Raw genomic sequence first — 17,232 nt, 5'->3', positions numbered from 1 at the left:
TGGTGTGATAAAGAACTCTTTAACTATTCCAGGGGATAATTCATTTTCTCACATTTCAGTAAGACAGTCACACTAACAAGACGTGATCACTTATCCAGGAAGGAAAGCAAGGAATTTTAATACAGAAAATGGATTCCAGGAGAAATTCACAGACAGAAGAGATGTCAGTGATCAGAGTGAAGGAAGTTCGTCCACTGATTGAATCCTTTTTCGAAAGAATGACAGTGGAACAGCAGGAATTGCTGAAACAAGGTGCAGCTGATGAGGCCACAAAAGTCATGTTGGCAGAGCTGCTTTTGGACCTAAACATATTAGTGTCCAAATCCATGAAGGTGGCAATCAGCGGAAAGAACACAAACATTTCTGAAGAGCGTGTTCTGTCCAGTCTGGGCGACACAATCCCTCAGAGTGTTGCTAGCGTTCTGCAGATCAACCAAAAAGTCAAATGTGACAGCTCGGAACAACTGACCAAACTGATCGTCTCGGAAGTTACAGAAATCCTCAACTCTCTGAATTTCACGGACACTTCGGGGCTCGGGGCGTTTAGTGAACATGTCACTACCCCTCGCAGACTCACTCTCATGGTCCACCATGCCTGCTGCATGTTTAAAACCTTCATGGGCAAGGTGAAAAAACTGTGCACACCTAGATCAAGCAGGTCTAGAAAAAGTCTGGACAACTTCTCAGTGTTGGACCCTGACAGGCAACCAGATGATGATATCTGCCAGTCAGAAGACAGATCTGTGAAATCAGAAACGCAGAAGAAGGTCTCGAGAAGATCACTGATCTGCTCTGAGACCAACGCAATGAAAGCAGCCCAGGACATTATAAGGAAAGCGGTCAGTGAAATCACAGACCCTCTTCTGGATACTATGGCGGACTTTGAGTATCAACTGCTGCAATCTGAATCCTCAGAAGAGATAAAAGATCTTGCAGAATCCATCGTTGCATCAATCAATGATGAGGTTAAGAGTCTGAGAGAGAAAGATGCTTCCAGCCAAGAATCCACAGAGACAAGAACCAGCCTCGAATCCATGAAGACAAGGACAAGCTCCAAATCCAGAGAGACAAGGATCAGCCTCAAATCCATGAAGACAAGGACAAGTTCCAAATCCACAGAGACAAGGACCAGCCAAAAATCCAGAGAAACCAGGACCAGCCTCGAATCCACAGAGACAAGGATCAGCCTCGAATCCATGAAGACAAGGACCAGCCACGAATCCATCAAGACAAGGACCAGCTCAGAACCCACAGATAAGTCCAAACTGTCCTTGAAAGGAGTGGCAAACAAGATAAAAAACTTTTTTGCCACACAGTTTGCCAAAATGTCGATCCATCAAATGGCGTCCGAACTGAAGAACAACTTCAACCCCGACTCCAAAGTTGAAAGCAGGGAGTTAATGCAGTCCTTCATCAAGGATGTTGACTCTCTGCTTGAGACTAAGGATGATACAAAACCACAAGATGGAAATGAGGGAAGTGTGTACCAGAGATTACAAAATCTCTCCGACAACCAAGCCCTGGTGTTCACAAAAGCACTGTGTGATCTCCTCTACAATCACACCACAAAGGTGATGATACCTGAGATTCTGCCAGAAGCAATCAGAAGGTCAGTGTTTGTTTCCCAGTCACGTGCAGCCATGTATGGAGAAATACAGAGCAAAGTGTGGCGTCACCTGGGACTGGTGAGGTGGTGGCTGGCCACTCAGTCGGGCATCCACTTTGACAGGGTGACAGAGGCTTTGAAGGACAGAGAGTCAGTATCAACAACACCCTCATTTCTAGTATCTGAGGATCCAATAGCACAGATGATGCAAAAGAAGATGTCTGTCAGGATAATTGTGGAGAAGCTGGTTTCTCACATCTTCAACAAAGCAAAGATGAACTGCATGTTGGAAAACCCAAAGACCATCGCTGATCGCCTGTTTGAAAGAATGTGGAACAAGGTCGAGAAAACAGACTTTGAAATCACCCTAAAAATGTTAAAAAACCTTGACAAGGCCATTTTCAAGGACCTCTGCAAGAAGTGGGGCAGTGCAAACACCATGCTGTTATTATTCAAACTGGAAAACCAGGCGATTGAAGAAGAGATTGCCAGCATTACCAAATGCCACCTGATGAATCCACCACCAGAGGAGAAGTGCTCCATCGGCAGATTCTTCAACGCCATCCGCAAAGCGTTCACTGCACCTTTCACACGAAGCAGGGTGTAAGTGAAAATGTTGCATTCATCTTGAAGGAAAAAATTGGACATGATGTTTTTTTTTTTCCTTCAACGTGAATGCAATAGAGAGTTCAAGTCCTGCATCCCATCTGAGTTACCTTCTGCTCCACTGGCCTCTGAAGGGCAGAGAGCAGTGAACGGCCTGTAAGGGGAAGAGACCAGTGGGACAGGATGTTACCCAGATGTGGGGCAGGACTTGAGCTTTAAGGGCCACCTTAGTGGTCAGCAATGTGAACTCACAGGTGAGGGTTTGGATTACAGGCCTGAGCTTCTGTGAGTTTGCATGTTGGCCGCTAGGGCGGTTGGGTTTACTCCAGGTACTCCGGTTTCCTCCCAATTTACTTCTAAATCAATAAAAAAAAAAAAAAAAAAAAAAAAAAAAAAAAATCAATGAAAATGTTGAAATTTAAATTTCTGTTCATCGGTTTTTATTATGTACCATACTTTATACTTCTGCGAAGGTTCAAAGTACACCCCTGTCATATCCCTGGATGTTGTTCTTCATCTATTACTTTGAGCTTATCCTAAAAACACCAAACAATCGTTTTCTTGGTGATATGTTGTGAGATAAATAATATGTGAGTGCTGAAGGAGTTCAGTGAAGGCAACGGCGGCACCCTCTCAGAGCTCTCACGTTTTCACAGGAAAAAAGAACAGGAAACTTATTTGTGTTTAGAAAAAGATAAAAATGTAAAATGTACTCCGGTGTTTAACTTCATAGCACATGTACATTTTTTTGCATAATTCGTGTTGGCTCAATTCTTTAATGACAAACTTTATTATTTTGAACAATGAGTTCAAATCTCTGAACTACTAGTTAGCTGGTTGTTCACAACAGATCGGAATTTATTATATTCATTGTCCGTGTTTAAAGGCCTTGGTGTGGTTGAGACGTGGCCCTGCTCCTGAACCTAGATGAACTAGTTAACTTAACACGTAAAGAAAGGTCTAATATATCTATATAACCTACATACCTACGTTTATGTTTGAAAGTTTACGTATTTTTTGAGCCCAACCGTGGCGTTTTTCCTCAACTTAACTTACTGGTTTTGTTGACTAAACCTAAGAGTGTTTTTTTGTGGGAATTCCAAACAAACCCGCTCAAAACCTGGTTAAATGTATGTTTCCACCAGGATATTTTGGAGAGAGGATTCTTCTGATTATAACCTATAAACATAATATAAAAAACTTTTCCTCATATGTGATCACACATTGCCAGATTTCAATATAACATTGCCAGCATGATTAGAGTGTGAATACGGTAATAAAAGGAAGTACCTCATATGTCCAAAATCAGTAGCGACAACTTAAACAGTTTCGAATTTTTAAGAAAATGGTTTTGAAGAAGATACATACAGGAAAAATACTATAAATAGTTATATTTGATGTAGATTAAGTTACTGAAAAAATGATGCGTTGTTAGTCTCTCATTACTCCCCTATAGTAGCGATGACGTTATTGGTTATGCAATGAGTAGGCAAACATATTGGTCATTATTTTGAAAAAAAAATCTGAATTTGGCTTACAGATGCTGATTCTGCTAGAGAAGCATTTCCTCCACTGGAAGGAACACAGTCTGGTCAATTTGCCCTTAGTTGACCTCCAATGTACCGTGGAGATTATCTAATAATCATTTCTATTCCCTGAACTGGACACATCAGGATTTCTCAGTCGACAGTAGCTCCACTGATCGAAACATCGGGCCTCTTCAGAAAACGATGAGCTGCTAAGAGGCCTGACATTTGTAAGCAGCCGGGTACTAACATGTCACTTTCATGGGCAAATGCTTTTCTTTTTTCCCCCCCTTTGTTGGCAGAAGCATTAAAGCGTGGCATTAAATAGTCCCGAAGGATCAGCTCTGCTCCAGTGATTTCTCATTCACATGAAGGCCAAGGCCAGACTGCAGGGACACCAGTCGGTTCACTTCGCTTTATGTGTTCCACTTGCCACGGCCCGACACGGAGGCACTTACTCAGGCTTCACTGGTAAATTACACAGGAGCATGTAACAAAATCAAGCTAAAATAGTCTGAATAGAAGTTGAACTATAGCTATTTTGTTAATGTTTACTGATTATTAGTTATTCTATAATTTATGTTATGATATAATAATAATAATATAATTCATGTTTATTGTGGCACACATTATAACTTCTTATGTGTTATAGTTTTTGTTCATTATTACCAAATGATTTGTAAAACATCTATAAATATTATTGGACAAAATGTTTTTTAATGGATAATAATTGGTTTGTAAATCGTCTATTCCATCCAAACATTATTTGGAAGGCTAATGTTGTAACTGATGATTATAATACCTTGTCAAATGGTTAATAAATACACTTATGAACATTGTTTTGATAGATAGTAAACACTTTGTCAAAGTTTTTCATCTGGTCCATCTATCAATGCCATATAGATGTTTTACAAACCCTTTTCTTTAAGTTTAACAAATTATTTGGAAATCATTAACAAATACTTCATGTAGTAAATATAACATTATGTGTGCAACGATAAACTATAGTTAATAGTTTATTAATTTAATCTGAATGTAACTGTTATAGTCCATTATCAGCTATGCTACAATATATAATTTATAAATGAATTATTTCATTTAAAAGAAAAAACTAAAGTTTAAGTTACTATCAATTTACAACATATTAATGATGGTTATTATAAAGTGTTTCACTTCATATGGACAACACCATTTATAAATGATAGAAACCAGCATAGTCAAGCCCTTTACTGTATGTTTAGCATATTATGAGGTTTTCAACCCGTAAAGAGGAAAAGATACCAAGCCTTAGTCAAATTTAATTTCTTGTGCCTACCAATATACTGTGGGTGTATCAAACCACTTTCCAAATAAAGCACCCATAATTTAGAGCAGCTGGAGCAGCTTTCAGCAGCTTCTCCTTCTGCCTTTATCTTTTGTATTCTGCTCACTATAACCACTTCATCATCTGCAAACAAATGCATCTTAGAAATAAGACTATGTCTGAAGGAACTTACTGAAATACCACATCCTTGCAACCCATGGCCGACTTCTTTGATCATTTCTAACCTTTCTTGCACAGTGACACCGCCGATTCACCAACAGTAAACGGACACAAATTTTAATTTGTCTTCAAAGAGATACAGGAAAGAACAGTCTTTCATCATAGGAAAATAAGAAAAAGAGCCTACAGAGCAGAGTTACTGTACATAGATGCATTTTTTTTGATTGAGTTGTTATCAGGAAACGATGATTATCTGTTCATCATTGTGACCCTGTAGCTTAACCATATCAGCGACGTTATTAACCTGTACAGAAAAATGTTAGTGATTAAAAACAGTAAAGGTAGGGCGAGAATTTAGAGGATATTTCATCAGAGGCGCTCGGAGTCGTAGTGAAACATGTAGGTGGATGAAAATAAAGAGATTGTCTCTTAAAATTGGGAGCTGACTTATTGTCATTATCTGTTCATGCTCTCGGCATCTAACAGGAAAACAAAGCCCTGCTCACATCAGCCACTTGTCCTTCTCCTTGTTGAAGTTCTCGGCCCACTGGCGCGTCAACTCTAAGTAGTGGTCCGGTAGGTTAGGTTGGTAGTCCAGGTACAAACGGGTCACTGTTTTCTTGGGTACAGCCTTCTCTATCTGCGTGCCTTCGTGCCATTGGTTGAAGGACGTGATGGTGACGATTTCTGGTCTGACGGACAAGGCTGCCTGCAGGGACGTGTCGTAGTAGCGTCCGTTAACCCGGTTCCTGGTGTTATGGTTGTTCCACGGCCGCACAGCTGTGTCCACGTACCCTGGGCCGACACTGGGGATGAACAGCAGATTGTTTGCGTCGCAGAACGCCTTGATGGCTTTCCAGTTCTGGTGGGACGAGCCAAAGGAGAAGCCGTTGGAGGCAAAGTAGGTGTAGATGCCGTCGAAGCCGCTAGCCAGGATGTCGTGTTTGTGGCGCTCTTCCACGATGAGGGCGACAAAGACGCCGTCGTAAGGTGTGCCCCTGATGCTGTGGGAGCCTTTCATGGTCAGGAGCTCCGCCCAGGACTCCGGCGGCATCAGGTAGGAGTCATAGACGTAAAACAGGGGCAGGACTCGCCCTGTGCTGGATCTGAATCTGTAGAAGGCGCCGTGCTTTCCATACCTGAGAAACATGAGAGAGGGAGAATTTCAAGCTGTTACAATATGCATCGAAAAGCATTTTTTAAACGTGCTATAGGCAGATGTTTTTGTGATTATAAGGTTGGAGCGTGCATTGCTGTCTGACATGTTTTTGTGGGGGGCACCAAAATTGGAAATATTCAAATACTGCTCAAAGTGGCAGAAATGCTGGCATAATAACTCTGAATTTTAGATGGATAAATGGTGGCGTGATTTGCTTTGTTGTGTGCTGCTAATGGGTCATTTCACTTTTCTTTACTACCACTACAGAAAGACAGGTAGGGAGGTACACAATTAGGGTAGGGAACTACAATAACTAGTGAACTGAACATTTTACTTTATTGAGATCTAGTAAACACAGAGAAAACAAAAGCATTTTTTAAATTGTGTCTCTGGTGTCATGACAAATGTATTCTCATTCTAGCTCTGTTTTGGTCTTCACCACATTCTGAGCAAAATCAATGAAGAGAATGAGACTGAACTACAACAGTACAAAACAACACCACTACTAGAAACACCTCTCATTACATTTAGCAATTTAAATCATTGTTAATATTAGATCTGAGACAGTCTGGCTAATCAGATATTAACTGCAGGCTGCAGCCTCTTTCCCTTTTTAAATGATGACAACAATGTCAATGAGCTAACAAGCTACATGCTAGCAATGGAAAGCCCAGACATAGAGTTGAATTGCCATGCACATCAATTTGACCGAGAGTCAGTTGGTTAGCCAGGCAAGAGGCCTATCAATATTCTTATCAGTGGTCTTATTTGATTTCAATGTTTCAAATGTAATGATGCTAAAATGTAACACATTTAATAAAGCAAAGGTTTGAGTCTAACATTCAGAAAATACATTATAAGCAAATGCTTTACTTAAACCATAATTTCTTCTTCTGTCCCTCCAATTATTTTTTCATTTCATACAGATGGCCAGCTCAGTAGGTTTTCCGAAATGTTGGCAGCAAAATAAAGATTCAACTCAAGGCTCTCGAGGATGCGCTTTGATTTTACTCCAGTCTTCTATCATTATAAACATGGCATCCCTTGGACTCTTTATTCCTGTTTCCAGTCACAGTGTGAGATCATGAGCTTTTTTTTCTTTTTTCTTTTTTTATCAGACTACTACTGAATCTAAATTTGGATGAAACACTATCTTATTAACTTGGACATCTATATTTAACAACCAGTTCTTCATCTTCCCCATCGGGCTTCAAGTTTCACCACAAGGCTAGACTTCCAACGTCAGATATTGAAAGCAGAGCTGCAACCGTCTGTCAGTGAAAGGAAACCCTTCGGGGCACAGAGGAGAGTGGAAGAAGAAGAGAAAAAAACAACTTACCTGTCAATAATGTATTTGATGTTGTCATGCATGCTCTGGTCCGTCCGCCCTTTGTATGGCTGTATGTGAAAGGCCACCTGTGCAAACAACATTTGAACACAGATGTTAACAGAAAGATCATAAAAGCCCAAACACCTGAAAAATAAGGGGTTATGCAGTGAATTTCCAACTGAGCTCACAGTTGTTTTTTTTATTCCAGTGCATTATTTGTTTTGATGGCCAGCCAACATGAATGCAACATTTAATTAGTTTGACCTACAGGCCTGTCGAGGTAGCCCCTGTTACCGGTGTAACACAGTTTTGGGGCACCTTTCGATGCGTTCGGGTTCAAAAATGGGAATATTATTTTGGAAAAAATATGAACGGTAGTCAACGGCAAGGGACAAATAATTTCCTAATCCCGTTTAAATTGTGCCATGAATTACACATATGATGTTTGTCAATTTAAAAGATTATTTTGCAATGTAAGAAAGTCGTAGTTTGTCGTAGGTTTTTTCGTAGTAACATTTAGTTTTGTGTGAAACCGCTTAGTGAACTACATCACTACCAGCACCAACACGGCTAAAAAAATGTTTTAAAGAGATGGAAAATCACAACCAGTCTGGCCATGTTGAGACTGCAGCTCAACAAAAGTAGAGACAGTCTGTTCCGGAAAAAGCTAGCATGCGATCGGCTCTACAAGGTTTCAGTGAGTGTTAAACGAGCGTAGTGTTAAACGAGCGTAGTGTTAAACGAGCGTAGTGTTAAACGAGCGTAGTGTCAGCTAGCTAACGTCACTTAGGCGACTGTTGGGTGTGAGGTCTTTCTAATGACAACTTTTCAGTCTTATCTACAACAGTTTAACGTCAACTGTCTTTCTTGACATGTAAAATTGTCCTTTTAATCGCCAAAATCTTTGTCACCCACACCATCGTTTTGCTTTTTCAAAAATGTAAAATAAAACCCATTTAGTTCATTTTTGTGTAGGCCTATCAGCACCAATTTTCTTCAAAAACAAAAAACTTAACACGTGACAAGAGTAAAGAGAGATGACCAACATCCTGGTAGTTTGTTAAGAAGCCATTATTTGCTCACAAATGTTTACGTTGCATTAGCTGTTTTAAAAATAAAGAGGTAAAAGAGCACATTACGTTCTCATTCCTGATTCTTCTTTTATTCAAGATGGGTATGATTGACAACATCTTGACCACAAACCATTCTGGAGAAGACACATGATTGACAACTGTTTGACTACAAAGTAATTCATTAACTGTTGAAATGTTGTTAATCATGTCAACATGGAATGAATGAAGAACTGGAAAAGAGAAAGATGGCATCGTTCTGGTGCTTTTGTATGCTTTTTCTGCTGATAATTATAGCCAAGCAACTACAAAGACCTTAAGGATGAATGTGTGCATCTGGACGATTGACATGCATTTAATAGCCTTTAAACAGAGTTTACCAGCAGTAAAAAGAAAACACCGTCTTATGCTTTTGTGATACATATTTTTTCCTTCAGCTCAGTTGTGTGTTATTAGTTCAGGACTGACTCATTTGACATTTCATTAGGAATTACTGCTTCTTTAGATTAGTATTATTTGAGGATTAAGGCTTTGTTCCGGCCCCAAAATCTAAAACATTTACAGCATTACTTGAAACAGTTTCCTCATTACTTAAACTCTATCAAAACAGCTTGCTGTAAGTGCGTAAATACACTGTGTAACAAATACAACAGTTTCACAAGTTGTTCACTGTGTTAATTGTTCAATCTGTTCCAAAAATATGTCCCAAAAAGTAGTTTTTTGTTTTCTTTATAGCAAAATTTGAATTCAAACATTCTTCCACGTCAAAACCTGGTGCCTATATTACCCACAATGCAACCCGGCTGCCTAGTTTGATTTGGGTAGGTTATGCTAGTACTGGCTGATATGGCCTTGAGCTGCTAACCTGCAGCAAAGATGCAAACATTCCTCTACAGCACCACTAGAGGTTAACAAATCCATATGGTCCTTTTAAGTTTGCAAAAAGTCATGAAATATTTCAAGAGGGGCAGTATTTTAGGAATCTCAAAGCAGTTGTTTTGATTTGTGCATTTTTCTAATTAATGATACAGGTTTATTCAATAATTAAATATGTTTGCCTCACAAATCAACACCTTCTTCTATAAAATTACCTTCCCATAAAACTAAACTGAACTATCAGTAATGTTTCGAGGGAAACAGTTTTTTCCCCCGGATTAAACGAAACAAAGCAAAAAATTCTTCAAAATAACTTAGTTAGGTTTAGTAAAAAACATCATGGTTTTACTTAAAATGACTACAAACTTGAAACAAACAAAACAAAAATGCAACAAAATGACTTTGTTCACATAGGACACATAGGTCAAAGCCCTGTTTTTATCTTTTAATGTTAGCTAATTTTTACCTTATTTTTCCCTCGAAACATAATTCACAATGCAGTTGGATGGGAATGTCATTTTTGGGAAACAGGGCTGCACAAAGTTTGTATAAATAATCTCTCTTTGGAAAAGGCACCTTGCTCTAAGGTGAGTCAGTCATTAAAGAGAAAACAGGCGGTCAACCTGTGGCCCTTTTCTCTACTATACAGATAGAACGAGACAGAAAAGCAGACAGGAGCTAAGTTTAGGATGCTGAGTAGCTCTTGAAAAGGGGAGCTGAGAGGAGGAGGAGGAGGAGGAGGAGGAGAAACACGAGAAGCAGATGCTCACCATCCCCACAGGCATGTCCCATTAATGTCGTCTCATCTGTCATCACATTCAGGTGAAACGTGATGACATTTACTCCACTGACCCAAGAGTCTCAGAAACCCTTTTTAAGCTACTTCTCAGTACTAATTCAAGCTTCAGAGAGCATCTCTTCTTTTTACCAGTTTCAAGTCATAAAGAGGGATTTTTTTTGTTCATGTACAGCTGAGATTGTTTTTTAATAAAAACTAAATGAAATAATGTAGGTATGAGTGTGATTTGACAGAGAACACCATGTTTTGTTCTGTGACAGGAGCTGAAAAGCTGAGTGACTGATGCCCCCCCCCCCCATCATCCAGGAACAACTATGGTACGCTTGTTTACTTCAGTCACAAAAGGGAAGAAAAGAAGGTCTACTGCAGCTCAGCGAACACTAAAGCATTGACAGAGCCGCAAACACCGAGCGAACGACGCCCACTTCATCTTTCAAAAGAGGCTGCAAGGTCTTCCTAAACAGTTTCCATGGTAACGCGCCGGTGTTTGGGCGATCGGGGTTTGTCAGCTGTCTTGGCTGGTTTGGAAATCACGAAAAGGCCAGCGAGGTAAGACGCCGCTCAATCTGTTCCTGTTTGGCTGAATAAACCACGGATGGATGCGGATGAAGAGCGCTTTGTTTGCCCGGATCCCCCCCTCCCCCCTCTGTTGTGTGCAACGCCGACAGACTCTCATATTTACATTCCAGGCCTCAGGTGTGCAGACGCCGCCGCAACACACAAACCCTTCCTGGAGTGTTTTTTTAACCAATGTTTGGCTTTTCTTCAGATGATGACAAACACCAACCGGAGGCGGTGATGTTATATCATCGTGTCGGTGCGTGCCACATTATATCGGTTAATTATGTAAACTGAGATGATGAATTCAAAAGAGAAGATGCAAAATAGTGTTATGAAATAGTTTGTGCAAGGCAACTTTGCTTCTTGGGATCTGAAAATGGCAAAGCGTACCCAGAATGACCTGAAATAATCTGTCCACATAACACATCCATATTTACCTTCCATCTTATATCTGATGCGAAGAAACCCACAGCAGCAACACAGGCACAAAGTCTACTCTCGGCTTAATGAGAATTTCTCTGGACAATTTTAAGACTGTATAATTTCCTAATCTCTTTTATGATGGGAACATTTTCTTATTAAAACTATATATTTTGGATATTTACAGCTAAATGTCAAGGGAGTTGAGCAAGATGGTAGTTGTGTGAGAATGTATGAGGTGTATGGAGTCAGGAACTGGTAATTACGGTAAGTTTGATATTTGGTTAGACTTCCTTTTAATCTTTGGTATGAATTTATGCTTCAAATTAATTTAGCTTAGTTATTTGTAACATTTATACTATTATTGGTATAATTCCCCACACATAATGTGAAGGAAATCCAGCTGACAAGGAGCAATCAAGTCTCGTCTCTGGAAACTTTACTAATGGAAGTGAAACTCTTTCTTTATCATAACCAGCTACCTGCTAATGTCATCTATCTGCCATTTGATGCTGGCCATGTAGCGTCCAGTGTGGTATGAGGTCTCTGCTGGAACGGAACCAGACTGAACCAAAACGGTAAAGTTCTGGTCCAAAAAATGAAAAACAATGAGCCCAAATACATTAAAAACCTCTAGAGCTGAGAGGATTTGGGCGATAATTCTCTTCTTTATCACAGCAAAAGAACCGTTTACATTGTACATAATCATTTGACTGCATGTTAATTGTCGCAGCTTTAATGTTTTTATTGCAAGACTTAATGGTGATGAAAATCGCACATACTCCTTAGCAACACATTGTGTGTTGACTATAAAAAGGAAGAAAAGCATGATCAGATCATTAAAATATTCAAATCCCATCTATGTTCAGACAAAACTGCAATTATACTTAAAACAAGAGATCTTCCTTGTCTTTTTAATGGGAGGTTTGTTGTAGAGATTTTGTCATTAAAACAGGATACCTTCTCTGACTCTGGTTTTTAATTTCCCTGTGCTTGTTTGCTGCTAGCACGCTGACATTTCACTGGGCTAACAGGGTCAATCTATGCTTAATTAGTGAGGATGGAGCGCTGGAGGGGATTATAGATCAGCCTGTGTGCTCCTGTCTGTCATATGCGTTGGTCTCAACTGGTATCTGCGACACCGGTGGTCCTGTTCGGATGGAATTAGGAATAACAATCCCTCATCACAGCTCATTTTGCATTTAAATATTAACAGAGGAGCTCCTCTTGGTGTCAAAAGCATCGTGACAAATGACATGCAAGGTGCACGCATAAAATACAGGCAGAGAAAACACGCATGTGAATGCCCACAAACGCTGGGACGTCAGCCTGTATTTTGTCAGAGCTCGGTTGCACTGAAACACTGAAGCATTAGCCCTCAGGTCAGCTGCGAGACACACACTGTTGTGTAAGTGCGACCGAGACACACAGAGAGACCCAGTTCTCCGTTCTAAGACTTCCATATAAGGAGCATGGAAGTAGACTGAGGGGGAAAAGCTCCTCTGTCCCCTTAATGCTGCTCAGCTTGTTTTGCCACTGCCGTCTCAAGCACCTTCAGCGTCTTAAGGCGTTATGGTATCTCAGTGCTAAAGTAGATATGACTTTGTTAGATGGAGTGGTGCTTTTTAAATAGGCAATCTGTACTAAAGCACGTCAAGTTATAAAAACAATTATTGGCTCCAAACAGAAAGGCGTCTGAAAGAAGAACATTTTCATCTCTCCAAATAACTGTAAATGTCAGGTTTTAAGGTCAGAGCATCACAACTGGAGATGCCACTGGGCCCCACTGGGTATAGGTACCCAGTTCTTCACTGCCAGGAACCTCAGTGGACCAGAATGCAATGCAGCTGCAAGACATTTTGAATAAAGGGCATGACACAGTTTTTCTCAAGTGGAAAATAAAATGCAGTTTTAAGGACCTGTCACACTAGTATTTAAAACAAAATCCAATATTTTAAAGTTTAACTTAGGTGATGAATCCTAATACTCAAATGTGCATTGTTGACTTATAGCAAATGTCATAACTGTGCTGATTTTTGAGGCAACAAAGGGCTGGAGACTCCAAAACAGGGTCATAGCCTATTAGCTGTGTTGCACCATGCACTTTTACATAACCTTGGTCTGCTGGAGTATAAACTGCTCCACAAAACAGACCCGGTTTGCAGACAGTAATGAAACAAGAATAAATGGGTGAAGCCCTGAAAACATATAAATGTCACTAGCAAGCCATTCATTAAGTAAGTCATCAGAAAGGAAAAACATACCGGTTGTCTCACCAGTTACCTTGATGCTGTGTCTGTGGGCGGCGTCCATGACGGCAGGAACCAGGTCCTCGGTGGGCTCCCCGTGGTCGTCCGCCACCCCGGGGGGATACCAGGACAACACCAGCACCCCTACAACACCACAGCATGGGGAGGAAGTCTGCTCTGAGTACAGTCAGGGGGGTTAAAGCACGGCTTTGATGGATGATTGAGGCACATGATGGAAATGTCAACTTGTGGGTCTTGGAAACCAGTTTTCCTGATTGATATTTTCAAAATATTTGAATAAAATCCCTGAAACTTACTATTTTCACTATTATTATTCTATCAATGTACGTAAACCTTCACATTTAAGGTTAAGAATTTCTGGTTCTGCTTTTGTTTGATAACTTTAGCCGTCTATGCAATAACCAAATCAACAATGAAAGTTATACCAACTTTATTTAGACTATTTTTGGATGTGTGAGTTGGAGGTTTTTGGGTGGATTGGCTGCGGCCCTGGAGGTCAATAACAAGGGGAAACATGTTGCAAGAATTACCTGCTGCAGCCGCCTCTATCTGGGCCATGTGGGACTCCAGCACCTTTGGGTCCCTGGAGCTGTAGGGTCCCAGCTCGGGGTAAAAACTTGATGCAATATCATCCGGAGGTGTGTGCCTTCCTTGGGCATGACTGGCTGCGATCTTGGGGTCCCAATGGGGCACCAGCACGTGATCCCAGTGGATGTACTTGTTGTCCATGCCTGGAGAGCCGTACCACAGGTAGTAGAAGATGTGCACGTCATAGAAAATACTGTATTCTCTGTCCGACTTGGTGAAGACCACCTTAGTGTCACTGCTGCCCGGGTGGAACTGGCCCGGCGACACCACCAGCGCCGCCGCCGCCGCCGCGTCTTTCCCCTCCGGCCGCCTCCTGTCGGACCTCTCCCCGATGAAGTCCATGCCGGGGGCCAGATCCGAGAAGCCATCACTGGGCTTCAGCGTCCTGAGCCCCATCATGGCCCCGAAAATGAAGAGCGTGAAGAGGAAGAGTGCCACAAGAGCCTTCCTGCGGAGCCGCGTCATCGTCGCTGTCCGTGGTGCTGCAGAAATAACAGCCTGTGATGGGGGTGGTGGTGGGTGGATGGGTGGGGGTTGGTGGGGTTTCTCCTTTTTCCTTCTTAATGCCAACTGCAGCTCACCAATGCAGTCATCGTGTTCCAGAGTGCAGGTGAAATAAAAACAATAGAGAAAAAAAAAAAAAGATGCAGTCACTGCGGAGGATGGCGCACAATCTCATTCCACCTCCATCATCTCGACCTGGAGGCATCCTGGACCAGAAGGCTGCCTCCTCTTCGCCTTCTCACAGCCTGGATGAGCACGTCGGGTTTTATTATTCTCCATCATTTTCTTTTCCAGAGAGAGAGAGAGTTGCCTTTAAAGAAAGCAGAAGCTATTATAAAGCAAGTACCTTTGTATTCCTGTTCCTTCATCTCTTCATGTCATCCCATCTTTATTATAAGGGATCACATCTGCTTCTTGGTTTTTTTTTCTCTTCTGCTGCTAGAACCAGTGGGAGAAAAAAAAAACACACTGTGTTTTTATGACTGGATGTTCATGTCAGACGAGAGGGTGAGACATTTGTTTCTGTGGTGCCAGCAGCAGGGAGACAGGGAGGAGGGATTAACCCCAACCGGAAGTACATGTATGAGGGGGGGGGGGGGAGGGGTATCTGTTGGGATTCATCTCTCACAAGCGTTTCTGTGTGGCCTGCAAGAGTGTGTCAGAATGAAACAAATCTAAGTTTAAGCACAGCTACTGAAACAACTGATGTGTAACTATTTAATACATTTATTACATGTTTTCAAAATGGGCCGCAGAGATTTATTTCACTAATCAAAGGTAAAACTCTGTTTGATTGGTTCACGCTTGGAATTATTTCCCAAATACAAAATTTGTAGTGCGGCCTAGTCTTTTATTCACTGCACAGCAGGTTTTTATCTCAACATGCAAAATGTGAAATTTGCCTACAGAGGACATATAAATCAGAATATGTCTTAGAACTTTGGATCTGTTTTCCCCAAAATGAATACTCAAAATAACATAATTACATTACAGTCATTTAGCAGACGCTTTTATCCAAAGCGACTTACAATAAGTGTATTCAACATAGGTATTCAAGAGAACTACTACTACTACTACTAATAATAATAATAATAATTCAGGACACTTCTGAAGAAAGTACAAGTTCATAGAAGATCCAGTGTGTTTTGATTTTCTTATAATGATGAGACACTTTATGAGACATGACACTACAATGGTAATGCAGCTTTCCTCAAAATCTTTCGCCTACACTTTCGCCTCTTACAGATGCTCCTATGACTTCGAGTGAACTACAACCATGTCTTATTACCTTAAGGGCTTCAAATCCATTTTCTTCTTTTAGGCCCATGTTTCATTACCTTACATAGAGAAATACATCATGTTCTTTTCTTTCATATAACAAAGAAGCGCTGTGCTATTAAGATAATGATACCCCATTGTATCAATAGTCACTATTAATAGCAACTGGAGCTCAATCTCTGTTGATGCTGCGAAACACACATTTAAGTCTTACAACCGTTAACATGTTTTCCTGAAAATGATGTTTGTGAGGTGATCTAATGACATTTGATACTGCATTTGATATTTAATACAATTTGTACATCTTTCTTTGGACTATGTTGGAACCTGTTTGGTATTTTTTTTTAAATCTTGGGTGGTCTCAGAGATTACATGCTTGAGGTGACATCTAGTGGCAAAGAAAAAGTGGTGCTTTTTATTATATTCATGATTGTGGGGATTAGTACCTGTGCACTACGGATGAATATTATCTACGGACAGTCTTTGAGAGTAGATTATTATTCATGTCGTTATGTCACTCATTAGAATAGAATACATTACAAATGATGGACCCCATGTTGCCCTGACATGGATGTTTTTCCATGAAGAAATATCACTTGTCAAATGCAGCATTTTCAATTTGTTTTTAAAACATTTTAAACCAATTTTTCATTTGTGGGCAACTTTTAAAATTGTTTGTCTTTGTCTTTTATTCCGTTTATTGCATATTTTATTTTTATTTTTATTTTACATTTTGTACGTATTTATTAAACCTTTACTGTGTGATTATTATTTATTTGTTTCAATCTTTTCCAATTTATTTATCGTGTTTGTTTGTTTGCACTATCCGCTCTGCTGCCATAATCCTGCACATTTTCCCGCGGTGGGACTAATAATGGATTATCTTATTTTATCTTATCATTCACACAGAATGGCACAAGCATATGTTTAAAGAAGCAGGTTGAGAAATATAATAAAGTGAGAAAAAACAAGGAGGAAAAAAATAAACATATAAAAATGACCGACAAGAAAACATACAATCACCCACACAGTCCCAGCCTCAGTCCTCTTGCGGCTTTACAATTTATATAGGACAGTTAAGTTTAAGTCCATTATTAAGAATTATTATAAACAGGCACAGTCTAATCTTTAGGTTGTTCTTATAGGATAATTTGAA

General features: G+C 40.3%; 2 protein-coding genes across 2 annotated transcripts in view; both read right to left on the bottom strand.

The window, feature by feature from the left end:
* rpl15 (ribosomal protein L15) overlaps positions 1-17,232 on the bottom strand; it is a 194,226-nt gene that overhangs the window by 105,075 nt on the left and 71,919 nt on the right. The window lies entirely within an intron of this gene.
* Positions 5,724-14,759, bottom strand: maneal (mannosidase endo-alpha like). The gene is made up of 4 exons (XM_054605742.1): positions 14,237-14,759; positions 13,720-13,829; positions 7,720-7,796; positions 5,724-6,360 (listed from the first exon to the last, which is right to left on the bottom strand). The coding sequence occupies exons 1-4, from the start codon at positions 14,757-14,759 to the stop codon at positions 5,724-5,726; spliced, it is 1,347 nt and encodes a 448-aa protein (XP_054461717.1).

The sequence above is a fragment of the Anoplopoma fimbria genome, chromosome 10, assembly GCF_027596085.1.
Source record: "Anoplopoma fimbria isolate UVic2021 breed Golden Eagle Sablefish chromosome 10, Afim_UVic_2022, whole genome shotgun sequence".
Lineage (NCBI taxonomy): Eukaryota > Metazoa > Chordata > Actinopteri > Perciformes > Anoplopomatidae > Anoplopoma > Anoplopoma fimbria.
The sequence above is the reverse complement of the archived record's forward strand: the minus strand, read 5'-3'. Positions and strand labels throughout refer to the sequence as shown.

What these genes read in the sequence shown, in the direction of transcription:
- maneal (XM_054605742.1), bottom strand. Translation starts at nt 14,759, where the DNA reads ATGACGCGGCTCCGCAGGAAGGCTCTTGTGGCACTCTTCCTCTTCACG. An exon ending in CCCACAGACACAGCATCAAG is followed by an intron (nt 7,797 to 13,719) that starts GTAACTGGTGAG and finishes TTGTTTGCACAG; the next exon opens with GTGGCCTTTCACATACAGCC. An exon ending in ATCAAATACATTATTGACAG is followed by an intron (nt 6,361 to 7,719) that starts GTAAGTTGTTTT and finishes CATGTTTCTCAG; the next exon opens with GTATGGAAAGCACGGCGCCT.